General features: G+C 44.9%; 1 protein-coding gene across 4 annotated transcripts in view; it reads right to left on the reverse strand.

Moving 5' to 3' along the window:
- The window catches only part of DIAPH2 (diaphanous related formin 2), a 784,751-nt gene that overhangs the window by 638,876 nt on the left and 118,822 nt on the right, over positions 1-27,053 (reverse strand). For all 4 annotated transcript variants that reach the window (XM_072125632.1, XM_072125631.1, XM_072125630.1 and 1 more), the window contains one exon: positions 6,864-7,003. In XM_072125632.1, coding sequence (XP_071981733.1) covers positions 6,864-7,003 — 140 coding nt within the window. The remainder of the gene's footprint in view (positions 1-6,863; positions 7,004-27,053) is intronic.

Below are 27,053 nucleotides of genomic sequence, written 5' to 3' on the forward strand. Positions count from 1 at the left end.
AGGTTACTTACCGCACGAGGAGACAAGGAGGGTTGTGTATGGTCAACCCTGTGGTGTTCCTAGTGAATACCTTTCTTAAGATCAATATCGCAAACCTCTGGAAAGAGAGGGCTCCTCCGTGGGTATACTCCTGCAGGGGATGGTTTCGGCCTTTCTTCCAGGAATGGGAGACAGGAGGGCGAGTGAAGGATCTCCGTACACCACATGGGCATCTTCCGGCTTACGCTACCCCGGTTCTGAAGGTAATTCGCCGGTGGGGTCTGGGAATGTGGGAGATCAGGACCATGTCAAGGAAATTCCTTGACAAAAGGGTTCTGTTGACCCATTTCCAGAAGCCTCTGGCCCTCAGGGATTGCCCAATTCGGGATCTGGGGGTGGGTTTAGGTCTTTTGAATTCCATCAGGATCCCCTTGAAGTTTTGGGACTTGACTTGGCGCTGCTTCCATGGAAAGCTGTGTGTGAGGGACAATCTGAAGTGTAGGAGCTCTGAGGAAAGGGGTTGTCCCCGGGAGGAGTGCGGTGGCCTGCTGGAGAGCATGGACCACTTCCTGCTTCAGTGCCCCTTTAACACAGAGGTGTACAACCGGGTGGGCGCTTCCATCCATTGGCCCGGGTTGGCCGGTCTCTCCTATGCGGAGTGGGCCTATGGAGCATTCAGAGGCCTGGGTGGCCGGGACCGCTGCACGTTATTCCTAGTTAGTCTAGTGGTCAGGTACCACACGTGGAACGCACGGTGTTTAGTATCGACGCAGCGTAAAATCCTCCCGGTGGATGAGGTGGTTAGGAACATTCTGGGTGACCTGGTGAAGGTGCGCTCTCTGGAGTATGAGAGGCTGGGCACGGGGAGGGCCTCTCTCCTTTGGAGGGGGTTCTCCTTTAGTGTCCCTTAGTCTGTCATCTCCTCTCCTGGTGTTGGGCTGAAGCTGACACTGTAGATTTTTGTTTTGTGTCCTGAGGTTATAGTGATGTAGCGGCTTGCAGGCGCCGAACCTGGGCTTTATGTGGTTGGTTTGTTATGTTGATATGTTTAATGTGTTTGTATTTTGTGTACAGTGTGTATTTATGTAGTTATAGTTAATGTGTATATAGCTTGGTTGGTTTTGGGGTGTTGGTGTTAGGGTGTTAGGTTGGGAGGGGGGTGGACGGGATTTGGACAATATGATCCTGGGCACTGGTCTGGACTATATAGCGCGGACTTTGGACGTTAGACCAGTGTCTGGGTGGGAGGGTGATGGGCGTGGGATTTAGTTAGTTATATTTAATGTTTTTATTTCCTGTTTGTCTTTTTTTTGCTGTGTATTCTTTAGTTATTTATGGAAAAAAAAAAAAAAAAATTATTATAAAAAATTATATAGAAAAAAAAAAAAATTAGGTGTTGGGATTGGGTGAAGGTTTTGTTTTATAATGCTGATTGTGTGGTGTGTGTGTGTGGCTGGGCCAGGAGATTTTCGTAAGTCTCTTTTAGTTTGTATTATTGTTTTGTTATTATTATTATTGTTTTGTTTTGCCAGAAGTTATGGCTTGATTTATGTTTATGATTGTTATGTTTTTCATTTTTATATATAAAATAAAAGATTTACAGGATGTAACTCAGGATCAGTACAGGATAAGTAATGTCATGTATGTACACAGTGACTGCACCAGCAGCAGATAGTGAGTGCAGCTCTGGGGTATAATACAGGATGTAACTCAGGATCAGTACAGGATAAGTAATGCCATGTATGTACACAGTGACTGCACCAGCAGCAGAATAGTGAGTGCAGCTCTGGAGTATAATACAGGATGTAACTCAGGATCAGTACAGGATAAGTAATGTCATGTATGTACACAGTGACTGCACCAGCAGCAGAATAGTGAGTGCAGCTCTGGAGTATAATACCGGATGTAACTCAGGATCTGTACAGGATAAGTAATGTCATGTATGTACACAGTGACTGCACCAGCAGCAGAATAGTGAGTGCAGCTCTGGAGTATAATACAGGATGTAACTCGGGTTAGTCGCAGTGGTCAGTATTCCTGTTGTTTGTCCCCCTCCTCCTCCCCGCTTGCCCCCCGCTGTTATCATCTCCATATAATGTAATAAGGTGGAGATCCCCCCGTGGCTGCAGCTCCGGACCCTCTATATATTATATTCTCGCTGAACTTTATTTAAAGACAAATCTCACCAGGTCTCTGAAGCTTTATAATTGATAAAATTCTATCATCTGGAGCCTCACAGTCTGGAGACGTCTCTGGTGAGATCTCTGAAAGCTCCTTCCTTCCATTTGGATCCGCGATTAACGCTGATGACTGCAGTCAATACCGGATCGGTGTGATTTATCACCCCACTGCCGTATACACGGGGCACGAGGGAGAGAGTGGGGTGACAGGAGGGAGATAGTGAGGGACAAAGGGGAGGTAGTGGGGGGACGGAGAGAGAGAGGGACATGAGGGAGATAGTGAGTGGCAAGGGGGAGGTAGTGGGGGGACGGAGAGAGTGGGGGGAACGGAGGGAGAGAGTGAGGAGACACAAGGGAGAGAGTGAGGAGACACAAGGGAGAAAGTGGGGGGGACAGGAGGAGAGAGGGACGAGGGGAGGTAATGGGGGGACGGAGAGAGAAAGTGAGGAGACACAAGGGAGAGAGTGGGGGGACATGAAAGAGGGGGGGAGTGGGGGAACACAAGGGAGGGTGGGAGCAGAGGGACACGAGGGAGCGAGTGGGGGGATACAAGGGAAGGGGACATGAGGGAGAGAGTTTGGGGGACACTAGGAAGCAGGTGGGCAGGGCACGAAGGAGTGGGTGGGACAAGGAAGCAGGTTGGAGAGGCAGGAGGGATAATAGGATCCGGGGGGCGGGACTTAAGGGCCACATGGGAAGGGGCATGATGGAGCAAATGATGGGGGTACAAGGGAGCAATACATGGGGGCAAGAGGAAGTGAGGTGCGAGTGTGGGGGAGGGGGACAAGAAGGAGCCAGGGTGGGAGCACAAATGTGCATAGGCTGGGTGTGGGAACAGATGGGTGACCACTGTTGTTGATTATAGTATATATTTATCTATCTATCTATCTATCTATCTATCTATCTTCTATCTATCTTCTATCTATCTATCACATAGCTGTTTTTACATTATATTATAATGTATCTCTCTCTCTCCTCCATCCCTTCAGATGTCGGACTCATTAGAGTTTCTATACACATATCATTTCCATGTGTTCCAGCCTTTACCAGTTTGCATCTGATTTGTCATAAAACAACAAACTCTGGAAAATAATTCTTTCCTGATCTGATTTACATATTAATTGTAAAATATAGAAATCCTGGCCCGGTTACATTTCAATTTCTTAAATATCATCATTTTAATAACTGCATCTGAATAATGACTGGAGAAAAGCGAAGAATCATCAGCGCCTCAGAGAAACAATCAGAAAGATAAAAAACACGGAAAACAGGAGCCTAAAGTCTGCAGGGAGCGCTCCCTACTGCTCGCTGGTATCAGAACGGAGGAGGGGGGTGGGAGTACTGGGGAGAGGGCCTGGGGGTTACTTATCATACCCCGGTACTCATGTGCTGGCATATAACAGCCCCGCCGCTGCTCTGGCACAGCCGGATACACCAAGAGGCTACTCGGTGGCCTGTGCAATAAACGCGGGTACAGAAACACTGCGCACCGGCCCGCTCCCCACCGTGTACCGGCCCACTCCCCGACTCCTCGGTGGCCTCCTGGTCCTGGCACTGCTGGGACAGTCTGCTCTCCCTGGGCACATTCGTCTGTCTGTGCCGTTCGGACTCCATGGCAGGTTGTGGGCGCTCAGTCTGTAGCTGCTCAGGATCTGACGGTCTCTGGGGTCCGGTAGTTTCTCCAGGTACAGGGCCGGTCTGTAATCTCTCTGTAGACCCTGGTAGATGGTCAGCTTCTGTTATGACACTATGCGCCATGAATTTGGCTTTGGGCAGCTGTGATTGGTCCATGTTTGGGTCTGGCTGGGTTTGGGTTCCCCGGTTGCCAGGGACCCCCTGCTGCTGCCAGGCTTTATGGTGGAAGGAATCTGGACTGTTGTTCTGTAGGTGTCAGGAATGATAGCGCCCTCTTCTGGACTGTAATATGTAAGCGGAATCTGTCCGGTTCTCCTCTGCAGCCGCTGTTTGAGCTGCTCCGATGGATTTGGAAAAAGTATTTTGGGAACTCCAGGTGAAATATTTGGGTTGGACTGGAGTCCCACCTTGACCAGTCTGGGTAAGTGTGTAGGACCCATATGATGCTGTCAAAAATTTTTGTTCAGACTGTCACCGGAGGTTTAGGTCTGTACAATCGTCTCCTGATTGCATGCTAGATTCTGCAAGCCTTGTCTCTGAGCCCTGGATGGCTTGAAGCTTCCCAATTGGCAGATTTTCAGGCCCAGGTAGGTTCCTTTCAGTCACGGTCAATGGGCAGCTGTTCAGCGAGAAGGAGGGAAGCCCGGCCACTCATGTGTTTCTCTTCTGGGACAACATGTTATTGGTTTTATTTAGGTTGATGGATAGTGCCCAGGTGGTGCTAAATTTCTCCAGGATTTCCAGGTTGTCCTAAAGAGACTTCTATCTCTCCATCTCTTTATCTCTATGTCTCTATCTGTATCTCTCCATCTCTTTATATCTATGTCTCTATCTGTATCTCTCCATCCTCCCCCCCCCCCTTCTCTTTCTCCATTTCACAAAGTATCTCATGAGGTTTTGTACAAGATAATTTTATAATATCCTGAAAATAAACAGAATAATTATAGTCAATATGTAAATACTTTTAGAGGGGCCACTAGTATCTCTGTATGTTTGATGAATTGTATAAGGTCACAGGCGTGCTGCCACCAGGGGGTTGCACTGTGTTTGTCTTTGTGGTACAGGCAGTAGGACCTGCCAGACACATGACCAGGCTGTGCAGGTCCTCAAAACAAGAAAACTTCTGTTCTCTGCCCTTTAGATTATCTTGTGTAAGACCTTGGTTGAACTTGATGGACACGTGTCTTTTTTCAACCGTATAAACTATGATACATTGTGGTGACAAATGTTACATCTCATAGAATGCCCCAGATTTTCAGGTTTACCTTTCACCCTGGGGGTTACCTCTTCTGGGCATTATACAGTGTGGGGTCAAAAGAAGGTGACGTGATATAATGAGTGTACCTGGCGGGGGCACTAGTGAGAGGAAACTTGGGTACAGGCAGGACTTGTGATGTAAACATTTTTCACGTCGTGCCCATAACTCATCTCCAAACTTGGGAGGTATGAAGTGGATGTGTAGAGAGAGTTCACCTGATATTCTTGCGACACTGTTTTTTTAAAAAATTCAGCGATTTTTCCGAATCCATTGGGTTTTCTGATCGCTACGCCCCCTCAATTTCTGTCGCGTGAAAGCTGGTGCCGATGCGCCACAATCCGATAGTGTGCGCCAAAATCCCGGGGCAATTCAGCGCAAATTGGAAAAATATGTGAAGCCCAGGGGAACAAAGCGTTTCGGACCCTTAGTAAATGTGGCCCAATGTGTCCAAAGAGTCCCTGCTGCTGAGGGCCAGGAGGTCGCAAGAGAAGCTGATGAATTGATATCTTGATTTGCAAGTCAGATGCTGCAGAGGAGATAACCCTGGCATCTGATTGAAGACCTTAGAGAGGTCCTGCTGACTCAGACAACATGCAGATCCCAGAGGAACATGCTGTGGGGATGAACTGTTGCTGTAGCCCTGGATTAGGGAGGACCCCCTTATATATTCTGTATTCTTTGCCCCGTCCTGTGCTGAGAATATCAGGAACTTACTAGTCTAAAAATATGTAACTAATCAGGATAATTAAATCGCAGTGCAGAGCCCCCCCCCCCCCGCCTCGTTATTAATCCGTTACTAATAATATTGCGGTTTTCTGGCGTTATCTGATTTCTCCAACATCTTCTCCATTTCACAAAACAATCAATAAACTCCAAGTAATTGACCCTAATTGTTGTAATTATAGGAAATAAATTAAAGTTTTACATGAAAAATAAAACACTGAGCACAAATTGTTAAAGGGGAAATCTGCCTCGAAAATGCACATAATGAAGAACTTGGACTAAAACAAGTTACATTTAAGGTTTTACACAATCTCTGCTTTCGGTAAACATAGAATGTATGAAATGACCAAGCAAATGGGGTCCTCAATACTTCACAATGACCTCCGTGAAGGTCACAAAGCATGCCCACAACAGTCCCTTATACAAGATTACAGCTCCTGTCACTATGACCTCCGTGAAGGTCACAAAGCATGCCCACAACACTCTCCAACAGAGCACTCCTATGACATTATCTGTCCGTTAATGAGGTTAGAAGTTTCCTTCAAGTTGACCCCTATAGAGGTCACAGAGCATGCCCTCAACACCGTTCCACCATATGCACGTATACTTATCACATAAATTCCCCCTCCCCGAACAGTGACATCTGCCAAGGTCATACCCATAAGACTTTCACATAGAACCCCCCTTTCTTCACTGTGACTTCTGAACAGTTCTTAGAGCATGCCCACAATACCCAACAACCTCCAGAAGGAGATCAATGCATGGAGCTCATTAAGAAATATATGAGGTTGACCATGCACCTCTGCCTAAACAGATCTTTGAGAGTCTGTAGCATGAACAAACTTCCCACTCCCTGACAATGACCTCTGAACATGTCACAGAGCATGCCCACAATACTGGAAGCAGAAGATGATGGCTCCACTTTCCTCTTCCTTTAACCCATGTATAGATCACAGAGCGTGCTCACTACAATCCCTCCAAAATGTCTACAGGTGATGTCACGACTTTCCCTCTGCCTGTGCAATGACCTCTGGGTAGGTCGCTGAGCATGCCCACTACACTCTCCCTTAAAGACAGTTTAGATTTACCTGACGGGGTTGCTGGTCAGGGAGACTCGCAGGGACTCCAGACAGTTGAGCAGTTTTTCATCTGTTATCCCGGATCGCAGTTCGTGCACGTATTCCTGGGAGGAGAGCGTGCACTCATGCTTGTTGTTCTTCAGGCCGCCCTATGGAGACAGAAGGATATGCAGGGTCAGGATGGAAGGTGGATCACTAGACCTCACATAATAGTGGCAACAAATGTTATGCATGTGCTTTTACCATGAGGCCTGGTTACGGTATTATTACCCTGGAACTATATGACGGCATTACATGTGCTTTTACCATGAGGCCTGGTTACGGTATTATTACCCTGGAACTATATGACGGCATTACATGTGCTTTTACCATGCGGCCTGGTTACGGTATTATTACCCTGGCGCTATATGACGGCATTACATGTTCTTTTACGCAAATATCAATACTTACAAAATACATTGGGGGTCATTTACTAAGGACCCGATTCGTGTTTTCCCGACGTGTTACCCGAATATTTCCGATTTGCGCTGATTTTCCCTGTATTGCGGAGCTTGCACTTTCCTTCACTAGGAATAGGCCGGTGAATTTGAGTGCGGATGCTCTTCAGCGCAGCAGCACCACCTGCTGGACGTCGGAGGAACTGCCTTAATGAATCCCGGCCGGACCCGAATCCACCGCAGAGAACGCGCCGCTGGATTGCGAAAGGACCGGGTAAGTAAATCTGCCCCATTATCTGTTACAATGTGGTGGCATTATTATCTGAGAACTATATGGCGGTATTATCCTAGCAAAGATTATAGTCGCAGCTTTTTCATGTCGAGAGGATTTGATCTTCATTTGTAGCTTAAAGACTTCAAATAACACAAAACCTATAAAACCGTAAATAAAACCGTAATATGGTGGAAATATAACATTTAGTATCTACATCAGATCTGCTGTAATGGACCAGCAAGGGGATTTCAAAGTCCCATCGAAAGTCTTGAAGGACACAGCCGAGAGAGCGGAGAACCCCCATAATCACAAGTTTACACCAAAGCCTCCAGGAGTCCCCGCACACCCCATCCTGGGACCTCGCTAATTCCTAATTACACCCTAAATCCTTCTATATCAGCCTCAATGATCTGTGAACGTGAAATGAGAAATACATTTGCAATGAAGGCAGAATCTGGGAGTGACCTGAAGTCATTACCCTGGGCATCCCCCAGGGGGCGACATGACCCGGAATACCTGGGATTAGACAGGTCCTGCTGATACAATGTAACAGAAGCCATAGATCAGGCTCTGTTGTTTTTTTCCTATTGTTTGTAAATCTTCTCTATATTCCATTGTGCTATGCAGAGATTATCATCACTAATTTTGGCCACTGTGGGGCACTGTAACTCAGCCAGGCCAGGTGGCACCTCTGGGGGTAGCACCAGCCCAGGGCAATCCTAATAATACACATTACATAATAACAATGAGCCGCAGGCTGCACTGATGTCCATGAGAGCATCTGCCGAACCAAAAGGAAATGCACAGCGACTGGAGCCGGACCTGCACCTGAACCTTACAAGATCAGACGATCACCGGAGTTCAGAAGAAGGTCCCTGGAGTGCAGCGCCCACTACAGGTGGTGATTAGTATAACAAAAGCATTTCATTGTAGTGGATTCATTCACTGAAGTCCCACTTACAGATGTGCAAGGGGTTAACTCTTTGAAGTCGGAGGCGTTGATGTGATGCCACAATAATTAGGATTTCTTGTATGAGAAAGGCGACTGCAGCTGCAGTATCCACCGCACCGCGCTGCCAAAGATGATTTCATAGAAATATCCAGACAATTATACAATCAACTCTATCCAAGAACTAAACTTCTCCCGATCTGGCAGCTCCTCCCGGGAAACTCAGGAGCAAAAAGTTAGGAAAGAGGCGGATTCCAACTAAAGATCTCACCAACTACAAGGGGAAAACCAGCAGCTAAATGGGGCAGCGCAGTGGTTCAGGGGTTAGCATTTCAGCGTTGCAGCGCTGGGGACCTGGGTTCAAATCCCAGGGTCAACATCTGCAAAGAGTTTGTATGTTCTCTCTGTGTTTGTGTGGGTTTCCTCTTTGTCCTCCGGTTTCCTCCCACACTCCAAAACATACTGGTAGGGTGATTAGATTGTGAGCCCCATTGGGGACAGGGACTAATTTGGCAAAAACGCTGTGCAGCGCTGTGTAATCTGTGTGTGCGCTATATACATAAACTAATTATTGTTATTATTATTAGAAAGAAATAGAAGGAAACTTCTAGAGCAATAGATTGTACACATGGGCAGATATGGACTGCCAATAAAGCTTCTTTGAATTTGAATTGAATTTAATATGAGATATATAGATAGATAGATAGATAGATATCTTAATTTCTAATCAGCCAATCACATGGCGGCAACTCAGTGCATTTAGGCATGTAGACATGGTCAAGACAATCTCCTGCAGTTCAAACCGAGCATCAGTATGGGGAAGAAAGGTGATTTGAGTGCCTTTGAACGTGGCATGGTTGTTGGTGCCAGAAGGGCTGGTCTGATTATTTCAGAAACTGCTGATCTACTGGGATTTTCACGCACAACCATCTCTAGGGTTTACAGAGAATGGTCCGAAAAAGAAAAAACATCCAGTGAGCGGCAGTTCTGTGGGCGGAAATGCCTTGTTGATGCCAGAGGTCAGAGGAGAATGGGTAGACTGGTTCGAGCTGACAGAAAGGCAACAGTGACTCAAATCGCCACCTGTTACAACCAAGGTAGGCAGAAGAGCATCTCTGAGCACACAGTACGTCGAACTTTGAGGCAGATGGGCTACAGCAGCAGAAGACCACACCGGGTGCCGCTCCTTTCAGCTTAGAATAGAAAACTGAGGCTACAATTTGCACAAGCTCATCGAAATTGGAAAGTAGAAGATTGGAAAAATGTTGCCTGGTCTGATGAGTCTCGATTTCTGCTGCGACATTCGGATGGTAGGGTCAGAATTTGGCGTCAACAACATGAAAGCATGTGAGCGCGGAGCCTGCTGCAGGTGGGCGGAGAGCGGGCATGACCGTCTGGGCTGGAAAGGAACCATATATTGGTGGGTGGACTAATGGGGGGTGGAGAATGTAGCTAGGCGGATAGGTGGTGTCAGACGAAGGGGGTGGAGCTAGGAAGTCTTTATAATTGGTAGTCAGGGAGCTAAGCCTTCATTCTGGCTATAAAAAATTTTGTCCCGCCCTCCCTCCCATTAGTTTTTGTTTGTACAGGGTGCACCAATGTGCTGTTGGGGGAGTTGGGATACAAGTAGCATTAATAATGTCTTAGGTAGGGGTTAGTTAGGTTAGTTAGGATGCATATTGTGAGGCGGCGGGTTCTTGGCAACAGCCAGTTGAAAGGTAAAGCTGTGGTTATACTATGTAGCCACTACAATTCAAAGATGGTGGTCTTGTTTAAAACAAGACATGTTTTACCCGGGGTTTAACCGGGAGGAAGGTATGGTTTACTGTCTCCAATGGTTGGTCTAGGGCCACATCTTCGTTCGCCACTCAGCTAGGAGGTTGGCGGCGAGTGGAGCTGGGGGTGTGGTCCTCGTGCGCTGAGCGTGCATTTGGTGTTTTATGGAGACTGGTTTATCGGTGAGTTTGCAATTAAATATGACAGGATAAGTTTGGTTGTTGCCAAGAGCTCTGCTGCTAAAAGAATTTATTGTTATAATAATTGATGTTATGTTTAATAAAGAATTTTTATCTTTCAGATTGTTTTTTCAAGAACATTAATAAAGCTGTGACCATTCACCTTTCCAACAAAAATTGTTGTCGTTGTATTTATTAGTTAGGTGGGTGGTTAAGCTAAGGGGTATATGGTTGTTTCCCGGTTACAGAGCTCAGCCATGGACTAGTCATGGATCCATCCTGCCTTGTATCAGCGGCTCAGGCTGGTGGTGGTGGTGTCATGGTGTGGGGAATATTTTCTTGGCACTCTTTGGGCCCCTTGGTACAACGCCACAGCCTACCTGAGTATTGTTGCTGCCCATGTCCATCCCTTTATGATCACAATGTACCCTGTAACATCTGATGGCTACTTTCAGCAGGATAATGCGCCATGTCATAAAGCTGGAATCATCTCAGACTGGTTTCTTGAACATGACAATGAGGTCATTGGACACAAATGGCCTCCACAGTCACCAGATCTCAATCCAATAGAGCATCTTTGGGATGTGGTGGAACGGGAGATTCGCATCATGGATGTGCAGCCGACAAATCTGGGGCAACTGTGTGATGCCATCATGTCAATATGGACCAAAATCTCTGAGGAGCTTCCAGCACCTTGTTGTATCTATGCCACGAAGAATTGAGGCAGTTCTGAAGGCAAAAGGGGGTCCAACCCGTTACTAGCATGGTCTACCTAATAAAGTGGCCGGTGAGTGTATATTGCTTTGATACTGGTCCTGCACCAGTGGATCATCCCTTTAAGAGACCCTTTTAGCAGCCATTTTCCATTCTTGTAAAATGATTCAGTTTCAAAACACAAAGACTAAATGTCACAAACCTTCTCCTGCACTAAATCCGCATTAACCCTTCAGCGCTGGCAGGATGGTGCACAACAGCGTCCAGTAGGTTCCGATAATTTGTGTTCTATTTAATAGAAACACAACAATAACATAATTAATATTAACATCCGGCGCTGATACGGAACAAAGGAAGGAAGCGGCAAAGTGGGCGCTTAATAATGGAGATTTTAATTAGCTTCCCTGCGTGAGATTGATGAAAATTACCCGTGTGCCCGTTACATCAGTAATAACGGGGAGGACGGCAATTAGCTGTAGATCACGTCGCAGCAAAGGTAAGTGATCGCCCGGCGTTATCTCTGCGTTTCGGGTTCGTTAGGACACGAGTGATTATTCTGTCAGGGACTTGTACATTTGTGCAGCGAGCGGCGGCACAAAGGGTCAGAGGTGACCAGGCGTCCGATTATTCCACCAGCTCCTTCCTGTCCTCCCCACACGAAGCATTAACCACCCCTCCCCCGCCTCGGGCCTGGAAATCAGATTTTACATCTTGGCCGCATCCATTTTTGGCGTCCTGGTGTGAAGAAGTCACGGCGCTGGCGTCAGCTTCCTTCTCGTCTATGTCCCAATTTATTTACAATCAGAAAAAGTAATTTTATCTGAAAACAAATTTTGGCATCTGAAGGAGTCGCGTCTTAATTATATTTCACCGTGTTGTGTCAAGGCTGAGGGTTGTATGAGGGAAATGGCGGCTCAGCGGTAAGCATTACAGCCTTGCAGCGTTGGGAACCTGGGTTCAAGTTCCTGAGTCAACATCTGCAAAGAGTTTGTATGTTCTCTCCATGTTTGCCTGGGTTTCCTCCGGGTCCTCCGGTTTCCTCCCACACTCCAAAACATACTGTTAGGTTGATTAGATTGTGAGCTCTATTGGGGACAGATTTGGCAAGATCTATGTAGCGGTGCGTAATCTGTGTGCACTATATAAATAAAGGAATTATTATTATACTACAAACCCCTAACTGATCAGCTCTGAGGACTATGTATAATCTTTATGTAATGTGAAAACGAAAATATGACATATATACAAGGTATAGGATATTATTCTAGACATGGGGCTCATGACGCAGGTTTGTACGGCTATTCTTCAAAGCAATAAGAAATGTGTATGCTGTGAGCTCCCCCTAGTGGTAGCAGAAATATAAAAAAAGGTACAAAATAACAGGTAGAGTGGACGTTACATTGAAGAGTCATAATAAGGACACAAAGTATAGAAGAGCGAGTTTCCCCAGGAGCTCATTTATCACATGGATCTCTTATACCAATTGTATTTCGCTTTGTGATGCAAATTCAATCTATGTTAATGTGCTGACATATGGCCCGAAAAAAGGAACATTTAAGAAAATTAAAGTGAAATCTAAAAAAAAAACAACCTTAAGTAAAATAAGCTGAAGATAATTGAAATTTTGTGACAGGAGACATGGAAACAAAACTTGCAAATTGATTTCTGATGGTAAACATCTACTATTAGCTCTTAAACAGATGCTGCCTCGTCAAGGCGCCACAAATGACAAGATCATTAGCATAAAAAAGTAAAATCAGAACTTGTCATAGATTGTGGAGGGGGAATACAGGAGGAGGAAGAGGCAGAAATATAAACTTAGTAAACATGGATGCTTGTTGCTGATAACAGTGCCACTCCAGGCTGATGGCTGTGCCTGGTATAACTGATATATTGTATCCAGTATAGGATCCGAGGGGGCGGGGCCATGACATAGGGGGAGGGACAGAGTGTCCGTTGTCGTTTCAGGTTCTGTTACGACAAGAGGCATCCAGTAGATTCTCCAGTCCCAGTGAGGTAATAGCATCACATCTGGAACCAGTTTCCCCACACAAAATGTGATTAATACACCCAATGACTTCACCCTAGTGGGCCCCCGGTGATAAGTATTCAGCCACCAGTGATAAATATTCAGCCACCAGTGATGAGTATTCAGCCCCTGGTGATCAGTATTCAGCCCCCGGTGATAAGTATTCAGCCCCCGGTGCTAAGTATTCAGCCCCCGGTGATAAGTATTCAGCCCCGGGTGATAAGTATTCAGCCCCCGGTGATAAGTATTCAGCCCCGGGTGATAAGTATTCAACCCCAATGATAAGTATTCAGCCACCAGTGATGAGTATCGAGCCCCTGGTGATGAGTATTCGGCCCCTGGTGATAAGTATTCAGCCCCCGGTGATAAGTATTCAGCCTCTGGTGATAAGTATTCAGCCCCCGGTGATAAGTATTCAGCCTCTGGTGATAAGTATTCGGCCCCTGGAGATAAGTATTCAGCCCCCGGTGATGAGTATTCAGCCCCTGGTGATAAGTATTCAGCCCCCGGTGATAAGTATTCAGCCCCCGGTGATAAGTATTCAGCCACCAGTGATGAGTATCCAGCCCCTGGTGATGAGTATTCGGCCCCTGGTGATGAGTATTCGGCCCCTGGTGATAAGTATTCAGCCCCCGGTGATAAGTATTCAGCCTCTGGTGATAAGTATTCAGCCCCCGGTGATAAGTATTCAGCCTCTGGTGATAAGTATTCAGCCCCCGGTGATAAGTATTCAGCCCCTGGTGATAAGTATTCAGTCCCGGGTGATAAGTATTCAGCCACCAGTGATGAGTATCCAGCCCCTGGTGATAAGTATTCAGCCCCCGGTGATAAGTATTCAGCCTCTGGTGATAAGTATTCAGCCCCCGGTGATAAGTATTCAGCCCCTGGTGATAAGTATTCAGTCCCGGGTGATAAGTATTCAGCCACCAGTGATGAGTATCCAGCCCCTGGTGATGAGTATTCAGCCCCTGGTGATAAGTATTCAGCCCCTGGTGATGAGTATTCGGCCCCCAATGATAAGTATTCAGCCACCAGTGATGAGTATTCAGTCTCCGGTGATAAGTATTCAGCCCCCGGTGATAAGTATTCAGCCCCCAATGATAAGTATTCAGCCCCTGGTGATAAGTATTCAGCCCCCAATGATAAGTATTCAGCCACCAGTGATGAGTATCCAGCCCCTGGTGATGAGTATTCGGCCCCTGGTGATAAGTATTCAGCCCCCTGTGATAAGTATTCAGCCCCCGGTGATAAGTATTCAGCCCCCGGTGATAAGTATTCAGCCCCTGGTTATAAGTATTCGGCCCCTGGTTATAAGTATTCAGCCCCCGGTTATAAGTATTCAGCCCCCGGTGATAAGTATTCAGCCCCGGTGATAAGTATTCAGCCCCCGGTGATAAGTATTCAGCCCCCGGTGATAAGTATTCAGCCCCTGGTGATAAGTATTCAGCCCCCGGTGATAAGTATTCGGCCCCCGGTGATAAGTATTCAGCCCCTGGTGATGAGTATTCAGCCCCCGGTGATGAGTATTCAGCCCCCGGTGATAAGTATTCACCCCCCGGGGATAAGTATTCAGCCCCCGGTGATGAGTATTCAGCCCCCGGTGATGAGTATTTGGCCCCTTTGCTCAGTGTTGAGATGCTCCATTGGGATTAGGACCTTGGAGTTGGTCTCCTGTCCTGTTAAGGGCAGAACTTAAAGGGGTTGTGTCATCAGTGATATTTTACCCCTTGTTCACACTGTAATCATACATGATAGATGGGGCCTGGTATTGTGACCCAGCAGCTTCATGCTCTGACTGCTTCTCTCCTTGTTTTGGCTCCTGTCCCTTTAAATCCTCCTCTAGCGTTGGGGAAGAGACTATGGGGCAGATTTATCAAGCAGTCTGAAAGTCAGAATATTTCCAGTTGCCCATGGCAACCAATCACAGCTCCCCTTTAAAATATTCATGAGAACTGGTGAAATGAAAGCTGAGCTGTGATTGGTTGCCATGGGCAACTGGAAATATTCTGACTTTCAGACTGCTTGATAAATCTGCCCCTATATGTAACTATGTAGTCTCTGACTTCCCGATACAACGTTTCTCATTGTAGGAGTCTTGAGAACGTGGCGCAGGCATGTATGTAATCGGTCTCTCACAGATTACAGGAATCTCCTACCCGCCGCCATTGGAGGTGTCACCTATTGTCTCCTAATCACCTCCGCAACATTCCGATCCTTAATGTACAACTACAAAATCTGCCAAGACGCCGCTTATTTATTTCACGACTTGGCACTTCTGAATCGCTGACTTCAACAAAAAGCTGTTGTTGTTTTATCTGGTGGGAAAGAGAGAAATTAGAGGAAATTTGGGTGGAAATTTGTGCTTCTTGGTAACGGGAGAGCTGTACACGCTGAAAAAGGAGAACGATGAAGCTGTTACTTTGTATCAATTATCAGTTCACTGCTAAAGTCAGAAAAGAAACATTAAATGGGGGAGATTTATGAGAAGTGTCTGAGAGCAGAAGTTTTGCTACTCATGGAAACCAATCAGAGCTCAACTTCCACTTACAGCAGCTTATAAAATGAAAGCTGCGCTCTGATTGGTTCCGCGAGCACTCAGACACTTCTCATGAATCTCCCCGATTTAATGTTTCTTTTCGGACTTTCGCAGTGAAATGATAATTAGTAATGACTGAACCCAAATTTGAAAAATCTGTTTGGGCTTGGGCACCTAACCTGGGGGACCACCAGTAACACCAGCAATTGGTGCTGTTAACTGGTGTTAAAAGTCGCTAACAAGCAATTAAATCCCTGTGGCTGCACGCCGCCATTTTGGGGAGGGTCATCAGTCACGCCCTGCACCACTTCCATGTTAATGCCGAAACATGCTACATTTATTTAAATTCCGTCTGTAGCATTTAAGTATTTGATGCCAGCGGTGACACTACCTCTCTGCCACTGTTACCTCTCAGGTGCCACTGCTACCCCTCCAGTGCAGCTTAACTACACAAGTGCCACTACCCCTTAGGTGCCACCATTTCCCCTCTGGTGCAACTACCCTACAACTCTACACCTCTGACGCCATTACCCCTCAAGTACCGCTGTTACCCCCAGTAATGCCGATACCCCTCCAGTGTACCTAACCTACAAGTGCCGCTACACCTCTGCCACCATTACCCCTCAGATACCGCCATTACCCCTCAGTGACACTTCGTTGCAGCTACCCAACAACTGCCGCTACCCCTCTGCCACCATTGCCCCTCAGGTGCACCCGTAACCCTTTTGCCCACATACGGTTATCTGTACAAGAGCTATAAAAAAATCAACAAGCCGCTGAGTCACATTAGAAGCTGAAGAGCAGCGTCCATGTCTTTTCACTGCAATCAGGTATTGAATAAAAGCCACATAAGAGAAGGGGGATCAAGAGGTTAGAGGATAATGGAAAAATAAAATATAAAAAAAGTGAATCTCTCAAAAACTCTCCTGTCTAGAGCATCTTGAGCAGGAATAGAAATCCAGAGCTATTTTTGGTATGAATCCCATCCTGCTCTTTCAGCCAGAAGGTCACTTCACTTAATTTTCACTTAACATAAAGAACTTTCTTTCAATTACCGACCTCAGCCGGATCGGCTTCGTTAAAAAAGAAAGTTGCTTAAACTTTTTTTCTTAAGAACTGAGGACAATATGTAGGAACAGCGAAAAGTTTTTGAAGTTTAGACTTGGCCATCCTTCTATAGCTTCATGTCGGATAAAGGAGAGGTAATTAAAATCTCCAATACTTTTCCTTAAAAGTTACAAAAGTTATCACCATCAAACAAACTTATAGAAGCTTGTACATCCAAACTTCTGACCTTACCACACATGGGTGATCCAGAAGAAGACAAATCCATTGAGCCATTAACCAAACTCTTTTACTACTCAAAGAGGACAAATATAACCCCAGGGTCGGACTCCTTGGCCACACCAGAAGATGTTTAGGGACCCATAGACCCCAGTAGCCTGGTTGATTCCTTCTTGACCTCTATGGCCATTATTTTGTAATATATCAGAAGACTCAGAAGACCCTAGAAAATAAACCCTAGCAGCTTATGAGTTGGGATGTTCTTTCCTGGTGTTCATGATGCCTAAGAGACTGGAGGATGCTGTGGTCCTCTGGTTGGCCAGTCCACCCTTGTTTAGGACAGATCATCCATAAGATCTACAGTTTTGGTTGCCTTTTGTTGAAATGTAATTCGGTTTAACCTGGTCCATAGGAGAATCCTGTGATGGGCAGCATTGGACTGGTTTTCTCCTGGTCCACCCACTATAAACACTAATTAAGTCAGGAGCTTGTAGCTGCATAAACAAAATATAATCATCATATCATATCTACTAGTATACCAAATCAGATAAAGAACCCTAAAGCAGGGCCATTGGCTCCAAAAGCAGGTCAAGGATTGCACAACCCCCTGGTGGGACGGTCCAATCCTGCTGAGGAGTTAGTCCCATTGTACATAATACTGGCTACTTTCCATATAATACTGCACCAATTAGAATGAATTAGGCCCCCATTGTATCATTGTATCAAGTGATGCCCACAGGTTTCTAGTAAGACATTTTTTATGGTCAGGATCTCAAATAGTGGATAGTAGAGCAGCTGTAGGATGAGTGCTATTACATTATAGGTGTCCAGGGAAATCTCCAATACAAAAACAGACAGATCTTTGTCCTTTCGAAACATGGCCGGTCAGAACACACACAGTGGGTGAATGATGGCACAACAGATGAGGATTGTGGGGCCAGCCGACCAGATAACTAAGGGTCCTCCCATGGGGATCCCAAATAATAGCGGCATGGAGCACTGGAGTTCCCTTGCTTCTATGTGGTCTACGATAGTGTAAGAGTTTTATATCATGTACAGCCCCTTTAAGTAGGATCTTATGCCTGGTTAATACCCAAATGCTGTGCCATTATATAATTAAGTATTTCTTACAATGACATATACCAAACTCATCAAAAAGATGGCTGCCTGTACCCCATGTGACTGACTGCTCCGTGTTATAGAACTTCAGGTAAATGTGAAATTCTGGATCCTAAATTAGATGCGTCAATCTGTTCTTATGTAACGACGCCAAAGGAATTGTTTGGTTTGCAGGTGAGAAGCAAAACTGCCGAGGTTGCACCAGAACCTCATGAATATGCGAGCGAGACGCAGCTGTCTGACCGTCCAAGCTGCCGAGGGAAAAAAAAATACAAACGAAAATGTTGCACCTGAAAATTTATGGAAATGTAACGGCACAATCTGCTGCAAAGGAATTGTTTTTTTGGGGGGGAAAAAAATGACATTTTTGCTTTGACATGTGCTTCATCAACGTTCCTGAGGTGCCGAGGCTTCAGGTTATAATTATAAAGAGATAAAAACAGAAGAATTGACAAGAAGAAGAGCGGCTCCAAATGTGCGCAGCATATGTCCTGACCGGATTACACAAGAAAAAACTTCATTGTCATATGTGATGATCGGTCCTGAACGGATCACAGAAAAAAGCAAAACATATGCAAAAAAAATAAAGAAAAAAACTGCTTATATGTGACCATTGGGATATTAGAATGGATTGTGATGGCACCAGATGTCCTATTCATTCCAGAAGTGATGTTTTGTCATAATAATATTAATAATATACATAATATTGCCAAAGTAAGTATCACACAACCCCGCCCATGAGGAGCGACCAATAAGGAACTGTAGCTATTATTCAAAACTTATGTCAAAGTCTTTAGGAAATTATCTAACTGTACTGGATACCGGCAGAGGCTCCACAATGCTGTGTGTCAAGGTAACAGGTACCCCTGACCTTGGGGCATGGGAAGGGCCAAAGATTCCAGTTGCTATAAGTAGGACATGATACGTGAGGTCTGACCATTCATTGCGGATTTTAAACTTGTGTTTTTCCAAACCTCATATTACGAGTAAGTAAATGAAGGAAGTTAGATGTTACTTGAGCTGACTCCACCCATAAATCCACCCTTCAGCTGACTCCACCCATGAGGACCAACCCCCGCAGAGCATGTGAGAAAGAACTGCAGCAACCAAATTTCAATAGTGACCTTAGTCCTGGCATTGACCTTGCCTTTGTTACTGGATTTAGCTTTTTATGGATTTGTTGTGATATCATCCTAGTATTTATTACTACTTCCCTAATTTATTATCTGGTTTGTTTAATCCTTAGAGGATTGTTGTATTTCGAAACCCTGCCTCTTACCAGTAACTACTCTGGTGATCTGAACAGGAATTCTTGTCCCTGATTAAAGGGGTTAAAGGGTTGCAGGGCTGGATTAAAGGAGGGGCTCCTGGGGCTCGAGCCCCGGGGCCCCCAACACTTTCAATTTTTAAGGGGCCCCCACCAGTTTCCGACAGTCTCTGTGCGGCCCATGGTCGCCCGCTACGCACATAGGGGTCTAGGATGTCAGCTGTGCCAGTTAAACACAGCTGCCTCCACTGGGGGAGATCGCAGAGATCGCCATTTTCTACAGGGGACTGGCGGCTAATTTCTACAGGGGCCTGGTGGCTGTATACTACAGGGGGATGGCAAGCTACATACCTCCAAAAACATTGCTGGAAGGGCCCCCACCAGTTTGCGCCCAGGGGCCCCCACCACCTTTAATCCGGCCCCTGAAGGGTTAAGGAGTAAGTGGCTGTTTGCTGGGGGTCCGACCACTAGAACCCAACAAGATCAGGTGAACGGGGGCTGAAAACCTTCCTGAATCCTCCTAGTGAATGTAGAACCAGGGGCTTATTCACTGTTACAGTAGCGCTTCTTTTGGATTTTCTTTTGACAATAGACGTCATAGAAGAATTTCACATTTAGAACTCAGAACCGAAAAAAAAAAAAATTGTTGACTTTAGAGATTAAAGGGTCCAAATCTTCCTTGCAATTTGTGATGACGCCCAAATGTAACTGTGACCTTGTGGCGCTTCATTTTTCGCTTTTTCACTAAATTGTGTTGTGGCTCCAGATTCTGCGAGACTCCTGACCAGAGACGCGGCCGACACAGGAGGAGGTGAAGAGAGAATCCTATTTCTGAACCCGTTGCTAGGACCACAGTCTTTTAACTTGTCAATCACAGGATGATAACTCATCACTTGGGAAGATTCCAGCAGAGCAAAGACGGCTAAAAAAGTTCATGCCATACAGATCCAAGGTTGTCCCTTGTCTCCACCAAACATCGTCAGTAATTAACGGTGAAAAATTTTTACGAATCTACCACAACACCCATGATACATGAGGAAACTACCTATAAGAGCAATGACCCCGTGACCCAGTACCCGAGGATACAAGATGATCCCTATACAATCTTATAGTGCAATTATAGCAGGATAAGTAATGTCATGCAGAATAGGGAGTGCAGCTCTGGAGTAACTAAGGATCAGTACCTGATAACTAATGTCATGTATGTACACAGTGACTGCACCAGCAGAATAGTGAGTACAGCTCTGGAGTATAAAAAAAAAAAAAAAAAAAGTTTGTGGGTGGTTTGTTATTAGAGGGTGTGGGGTGGGTTTATGTATATTTATGGTCATTTATGTTTATTTGTGGGTGTGGCTTGTCATTGTTTATTGGTTTGGTTTAGGTTGTGATAATCGGTTGGGTGGGGGTTGTGGTATTTGGTGTTTAATCATTTCGGTGTATTTTAAGTTATTGTTTTTTGCTAGGTGTGAATGGGGCTGGACCAGCAGGTAAGATATTGTATGTATTGTATATTATGTTTTGTTTGTATTGTTATGTTTTTTACTTTTATATAAAATAAAAGATCTACAGGATGTAACTCAGGATCAGTACAGGATAAGTAATGTCATGTATGTACACAGTGACTGCACCAGCAGCAGAATAGTGAGTGCAGCTCTGGAGTATAATACAGGATGTAACTCAGGATCAGTACAGGATAAGTAATGTCATGTATGTACACAGTGACTGCACCAGCAGAATAGTGAGAGCAGCTCTGGAGTATAATACAGGATGTAACTCAGGATCAGTACAGGATAAGTAATGTCATGTATGTGCACAGTGACTGCACCAGCAGCAGAATAGTGAGTGCAGCTCTGGAGTATAATGCAGGATGTAACTCAGGATCAGTACAGGATAAGTAATGCCATGTATGTACACAGTAAGTACACAGTGTGGTGCTAAGAGACAGGAGCCGCTTTGTTACATTGTATCCCCCCAGGATTCTACTCTTGTACGGTAACTGAGGGTCCGGTGGGCGACTCCTGTGCCGCAGAATTTCCTAGAACCCGTCTTATTTACTCTTCTCCGCAAGATCTGAGGCAAGAAAAAAAAAATCCGTCACCATCAACACCTCGCGCCTCGTATTAAGTCCCGTGATTGACAGGAATATATTGGAACTTCACGCTTTCTGTGAATCGCGATGCCGGCCGACTATTAATGAGACGTCTGAAGTTACTGACAGCGAAAACACACAATTAAATCTCCTTAATGGGTTTTCACAAAAATAAGAAAAAAACATCAGGTGCCGGAGACGCATTTCGGGAGGATTTTAGATTTTTTTTTTTTCTTAATAATTTTATTATCTAAGTAAACATCTCAGAATGTGGAGGCCTGGATCCGAGATTCTCAGGAATAACAATGTAGCCAAGCGTATATCATCTTCTCCAGGAAGGGGGGTGGGGTCACATCGGGCCCTAGAGTCTGCGGGGCCCCATGTTAGACACGGGAAGACGGTGGATCACATAGAGGCTCTGACACCTAGTGGGGTCCATTCCCATGTACTGCCCCATTGCGCATCCCTTGCACTTACCTGGAGGCCAGTGGTGGAAATTGAAGCTGATGGGCCCCACTGCAAGATTTGTGCCAGGTCCCTACTATAATGTATGGTTAATAGGGTTATAGTACCAAAAGTGAAAGTGACACCTTATGGGCCTGCTAAACCAATTCGGCCCGGTTTCGAACACACCCCCTCAAATTTCGCCCCTGATCCAGGCCGGCACCAGCACTGGGCATAACTGGGCATGTGTCAGGGCCAAGGGCTGCTAGGGGGACCCATATAAGGCTGAAGGAATTAATGGGGGTGAGGGGGGCTGTATCTAATGAGTCCATTCAGTGTTGGGGGTTTTATATAAAATACCCATGAGGGGGCTCTATGGTATGATAAACTAGGGAATATTTTAGGGAACAGGAGACTTTAAGAATTTTTAATTCTGCCACGTGAATTCAATGCAAAGGGGCCCACTTAGGCTCGTCACCCAGGGGCCTAGCAAATTCTGGGGCAGATCCTGCCCCTGATGGTGGCCCCAGACATCATCGGGGCAGAGCTTGGAGCAATGTACTTCTCGCTCTTCCATACGTAACAGACCTACACATTTCCATGGGCCCTTAGTAAATGACCCCCATTGGGTATCAAAATTTACATCATCAGTTACTGGAATCAGTGGAGCGACATCTCAAAGAGAAGACACAAGATGCGTGTAGAGTGGAGAGTAGCCCCCCATGAGGCCAGGGTCGCACATTCATGTCATCCCTTTAATATTGTGACCATATGTGATGCTTCTCCGTCACACAATCTGCATTTTCCCCCCGATTTGCACTTTTTCAAAAAACTTCTGAAATGACATTATGGAGATGAGAAGAGCAGTGGTGAGAATTAGATTACTCCGTGTTCTCCTATGTATCCACATGAGCGCTGAACTCCCCCCATTCCTGCGCTTCCTCCTCTATCATTAAACTTTATTGATAACTGACAAATGACAAATCATAACCCCAGCGCCCCCTTCCTGCAGATACCGGGGGCCACGAACGCTCAGATCTCCCAATTATCTCACTTTTTTTGTCTTCGTTTGCTGACAATAGGAGCAGATGGCGGCACTTTCATAAACATGAAATATTACCGCAGACTAAACTGTTACACAAAGTGTCAGAAAAACGAAGGCGTCAGGATGGAGCGCGGCGCGGGAGGTGACAATTTTTTGGAACTTTTTTTTGTATTTGGAAGAAGAAAACTGTTCTCGGTGCAAAAAATTGCAAAACTAGGACTCGGCAATTCTGGTCCAAATTTCCATCTCTTAATGTCTCCATTAGTCTCATCTTAATGTCTGGGCGACCTCCGAAGGTCCCGGCAGGTGGTGAGGTCGTACTGTGATGACATCATAGCGCTCGGCAGCAGAGGGAAGGGGGAAGCTTTCTGCCAGCGCTTCCCTGACGAATGGCCGCACTTTGCTTGTCTCAGCACATGATACAACTTGTTTATGGACTTTGTCTTCGGAGTTGAGCACATTTTAATGAAAGCAGCGGAACTATAAAAGCCGCGATGTGCAGCTGTAACAAAGACGAGCAACGGATTTACATCACCACCCAGAGATTAAAGGGGAACGTTCCAGAGGAAACTTTACTGCAAAGATTCAGCTGCATCTGTCAGACGGAGGACGTGTAGAGGCTGAGGATTGTTGCAGGACTGAAAAGTACAAGAAACTCGGAAATAAACTGAAAACGTACTTCAAGGAAATCTCCCATCAGAATCCATCCTGATAAACCAGGGACATTACTGCGGCAATCTTCTTAAATGTGTTATTCATGGCCTCCTTCCTTCTAAAATCGACTTTTAAAATTATGCTAATGACCCCAAAGTACTACTGGGGGCGTTACAAGAGCCCTTCCCTTCTGCAGCTTCACAGGCTGTTGAGGAACACTTCCCCCTTCCACCATGTGGCATTAAATCAGGCAGATAGAGGGGAGACAGTGTAACATCCGGTGAACCTGTAGCGTGGAGGGGTAACACCCACAGAGCCCTTATGCCCCATTATAATAATAAAAGTTGATTTTAGAAGGAAGGAGGCCATGGATAACACATATGAGAAGATCTCACAGTCAGACCTTTGGTGTTGGTTGCTAGGTAAATATTTAGTATAGATCCATATTTCACAGTCCTGCTGCTACTGTGTGGTATATTGACTGCTGGAATATATCTGTATGTATTTGGTATATTCATTGCATGTAATAATAGGCTTCAGTGTAAGCAGACTACTCAGGTACTGTATTAGATAAATATGATAGATATGAGATAGATAGATATGAGATAAGATAGATAGATAGATAGATAGATAGATAGATAGATAGATAGATAGATAGATAGATAGATAGATAGATAGATAGATATGAGATAGATAGATATGAGATAGATAGATACGAGATAGATAGATAGATAGATAGATATGAGATAGATATGAGATAGATAGATATGAGATAGATAGATAGATAGGTAGATATGAGATAGATAGGAGATAGATAGATAGGTAGATATGAGATAGGTAGATATGAGATAGATAGATATGAGATAGATAGAGAGATAGATATGAGATAGATATGAGATAGATATGAGATAGATAGATAGATAGATAGATAGATAGATAGATAGATAGGTAGATATGAGATAGATAGATAGATAGATAGATAGATAGATAGGAGATAGATAGGTAGATATGAGATAGGTAGATATGAGATAGATAGATAGATAGATAGATAGATAGATAGATAGATAGATAGATATGAGATAGATAGATATGAGATAGATAGATAGATAGATAGATAGATAGGTAGATATGAGATAGGTAGATATGAGATAGATAGATAGATAGATAGATAGGTAGATATGAGATAGGTAGATATGAGATAGATAGATAGATAGATAGATAGATAGATAGATAGGTAGATATGATATAGATAGATAGATAGATATAGAAGCAAAAAAGTGGCAGCACTCCAAGGAATCGTGGAAAAAAGTGTGAGGTTTATTCCATCTCTAGCAACGTTTCAGCTGTGGATCAGCCTTTGTCAAGCATACATACATTGACTGTCCCTTTGTTTTGTTCAGTGTTTGCTATGTCTGCTGTGACCTCTGACCTGTCTTTATTGTGTTTTCAGTTTGTCTTGCTTTGTGTCTGCATGGTGACCTAGGAAGGGATTGTCTTCTAGTTGTCCCTTATCATCTAGGATATGCAGAGGCAAGTAGTCAGGTGACAATTTGGGGGCTCAATGTCCTGTCTGTCCCCTTGCATAGATCCCCTATTTAGTAGTTGGGAGGACATTGTGTCTTCACTATGCAGACATCTGGCAGAACTTTTACATGTCTATTACGGATTTTCACCTGAGGACATTTCCCATAATACAAACTCTGTCTGCAAATTTCTTCACCCCATAAAAGGGAATGTGCGATGACCCCTCCGCTGCCATCATTAGAGCCTCCCCTCCGCCTCCTCTGCTCTGTGTATCTGCAGCACAGGGAGAACGAGGCGCGAGGCATCACAGGCCGCAGTCTGAAGATGAAATACTTATCCTGGAAAAATTGCCGTAAGGCGGGAGCGCAACTTGCTGACCCATTATCAAAGCCCCATCTGCATGACGGACGCGGCTCCCGCCCTGTTATCACGGAAAATCGTCTAAACCATAAAACAATTTGTGAAGCCGTTCACGCCTGCGGCATCAAGAGCGTCAGATGCGAGCGAAACGCGAATATTGTCTGATGTGAAGACAGCGAGGAGGAGGGGAAGCACACACACCATCTACATAGCAGACTTGTGGGAAAGGAAACCTCCAGAAATACTCTAATGGCAAAGTTATATCCTTCTGCTGAGGCCTTACAGGACACTAAGAAAGTTGGATTATGGAAATAGTCACTCAGCTTTCCAAAGATCAGATATAATGAAGCAGCTACAGAAAGCAAGCGCTACTATAAAAGTTGTAGCCAGGGTTATATTCCAGGACTGTAGCTTATCAAATTGCACTTGGAGTATGGCCTCACACTGCTGTGCTCTGATCTCTGCAGCCAGTATTATGTACAGTCCTGGAGAGATTTATAATCAGACCTCACACTGCTGTGCTCTGTGCTTTCTGCAGCCAGTGTTATGTATTGTCCCTGGGGAGATGTGTAATCAGACCTTTGTGGATCTTGTTACTATCTGCAGGAATGTAAAATATGGACTTATATTCCAGGATTATAGTATAAAGAACGAATACTCCCATTGTGCAGCAAGTGGTGAAGATTTCATATCACACCGAATTGTATATCAACCATCCCATTTACTAACTATAGCGTATTTAAATATACATGTCCATATGGGGCAGTATTATAGTAGTTATATTCTTGTACATAGGGGGTAGTATTATAGTAGTTATATTCTTGTACATAGGGGGCAGTATTATAGTAGTTATATTCCTGTACATAGGGGGCAGTATTATAGTAGTTATATTCTTGTACATAGGGGCAGTATTATAGTAGTTATATTCTTGTACATAGGGGGCAGTATTATAGTAGTTATATTCTTGTACATAGGCAGCAGTATTATAGTAGTTATATCCTTGTACATAGGGGCAGTATTATAGTAGTTATATTCTTGTACATAGGGGGCAGTATTCTAGTAGTTATATTCTTGTACATAGGGGGCAGTATTATAGTAGTTATATTCTTGTACATAGGGGGCAGTATTATAGTAGTTATATTCTTGTAGATAGGGGGCAGTATAAGAGTAGTTATATTCTTGTACATAGGGGGCAGTATTATAGTGGTTATATTCTTGTACATGGGGGCAGTATTGTAGTAGTTATATTCTTGTACATAGGGGGCAGTATTCTAGTACAGGCGGTCCCCTACTTAAGGACACCCGACTTACAGACAACCCATAGTTACAGACGGACCCCTCTGCCCACTGTGACCTCTGGTGAAGCTCTCTGGATGCTTTAAAATAGTCCCAGACTGCAATAATCAGCTTAAAACTGTCTCCAATGAAGCTTTATTGATAATTCTTGGTCCTATTACAGCAAAAAAATTTGAAACTCCAATTGTCACTGGGGCAAAAAAAAAAAATTGTCGGGAACTAC

Source organism: Engystomops pustulosus, chromosome 9, assembly GCF_040894005.1.
Source record: "Engystomops pustulosus chromosome 9, aEngPut4.maternal, whole genome shotgun sequence".
NCBI classification, from domain to species: Eukaryota; Metazoa; Chordata; class Amphibia; order Anura; family Leptodactylidae; genus Engystomops; species Engystomops pustulosus.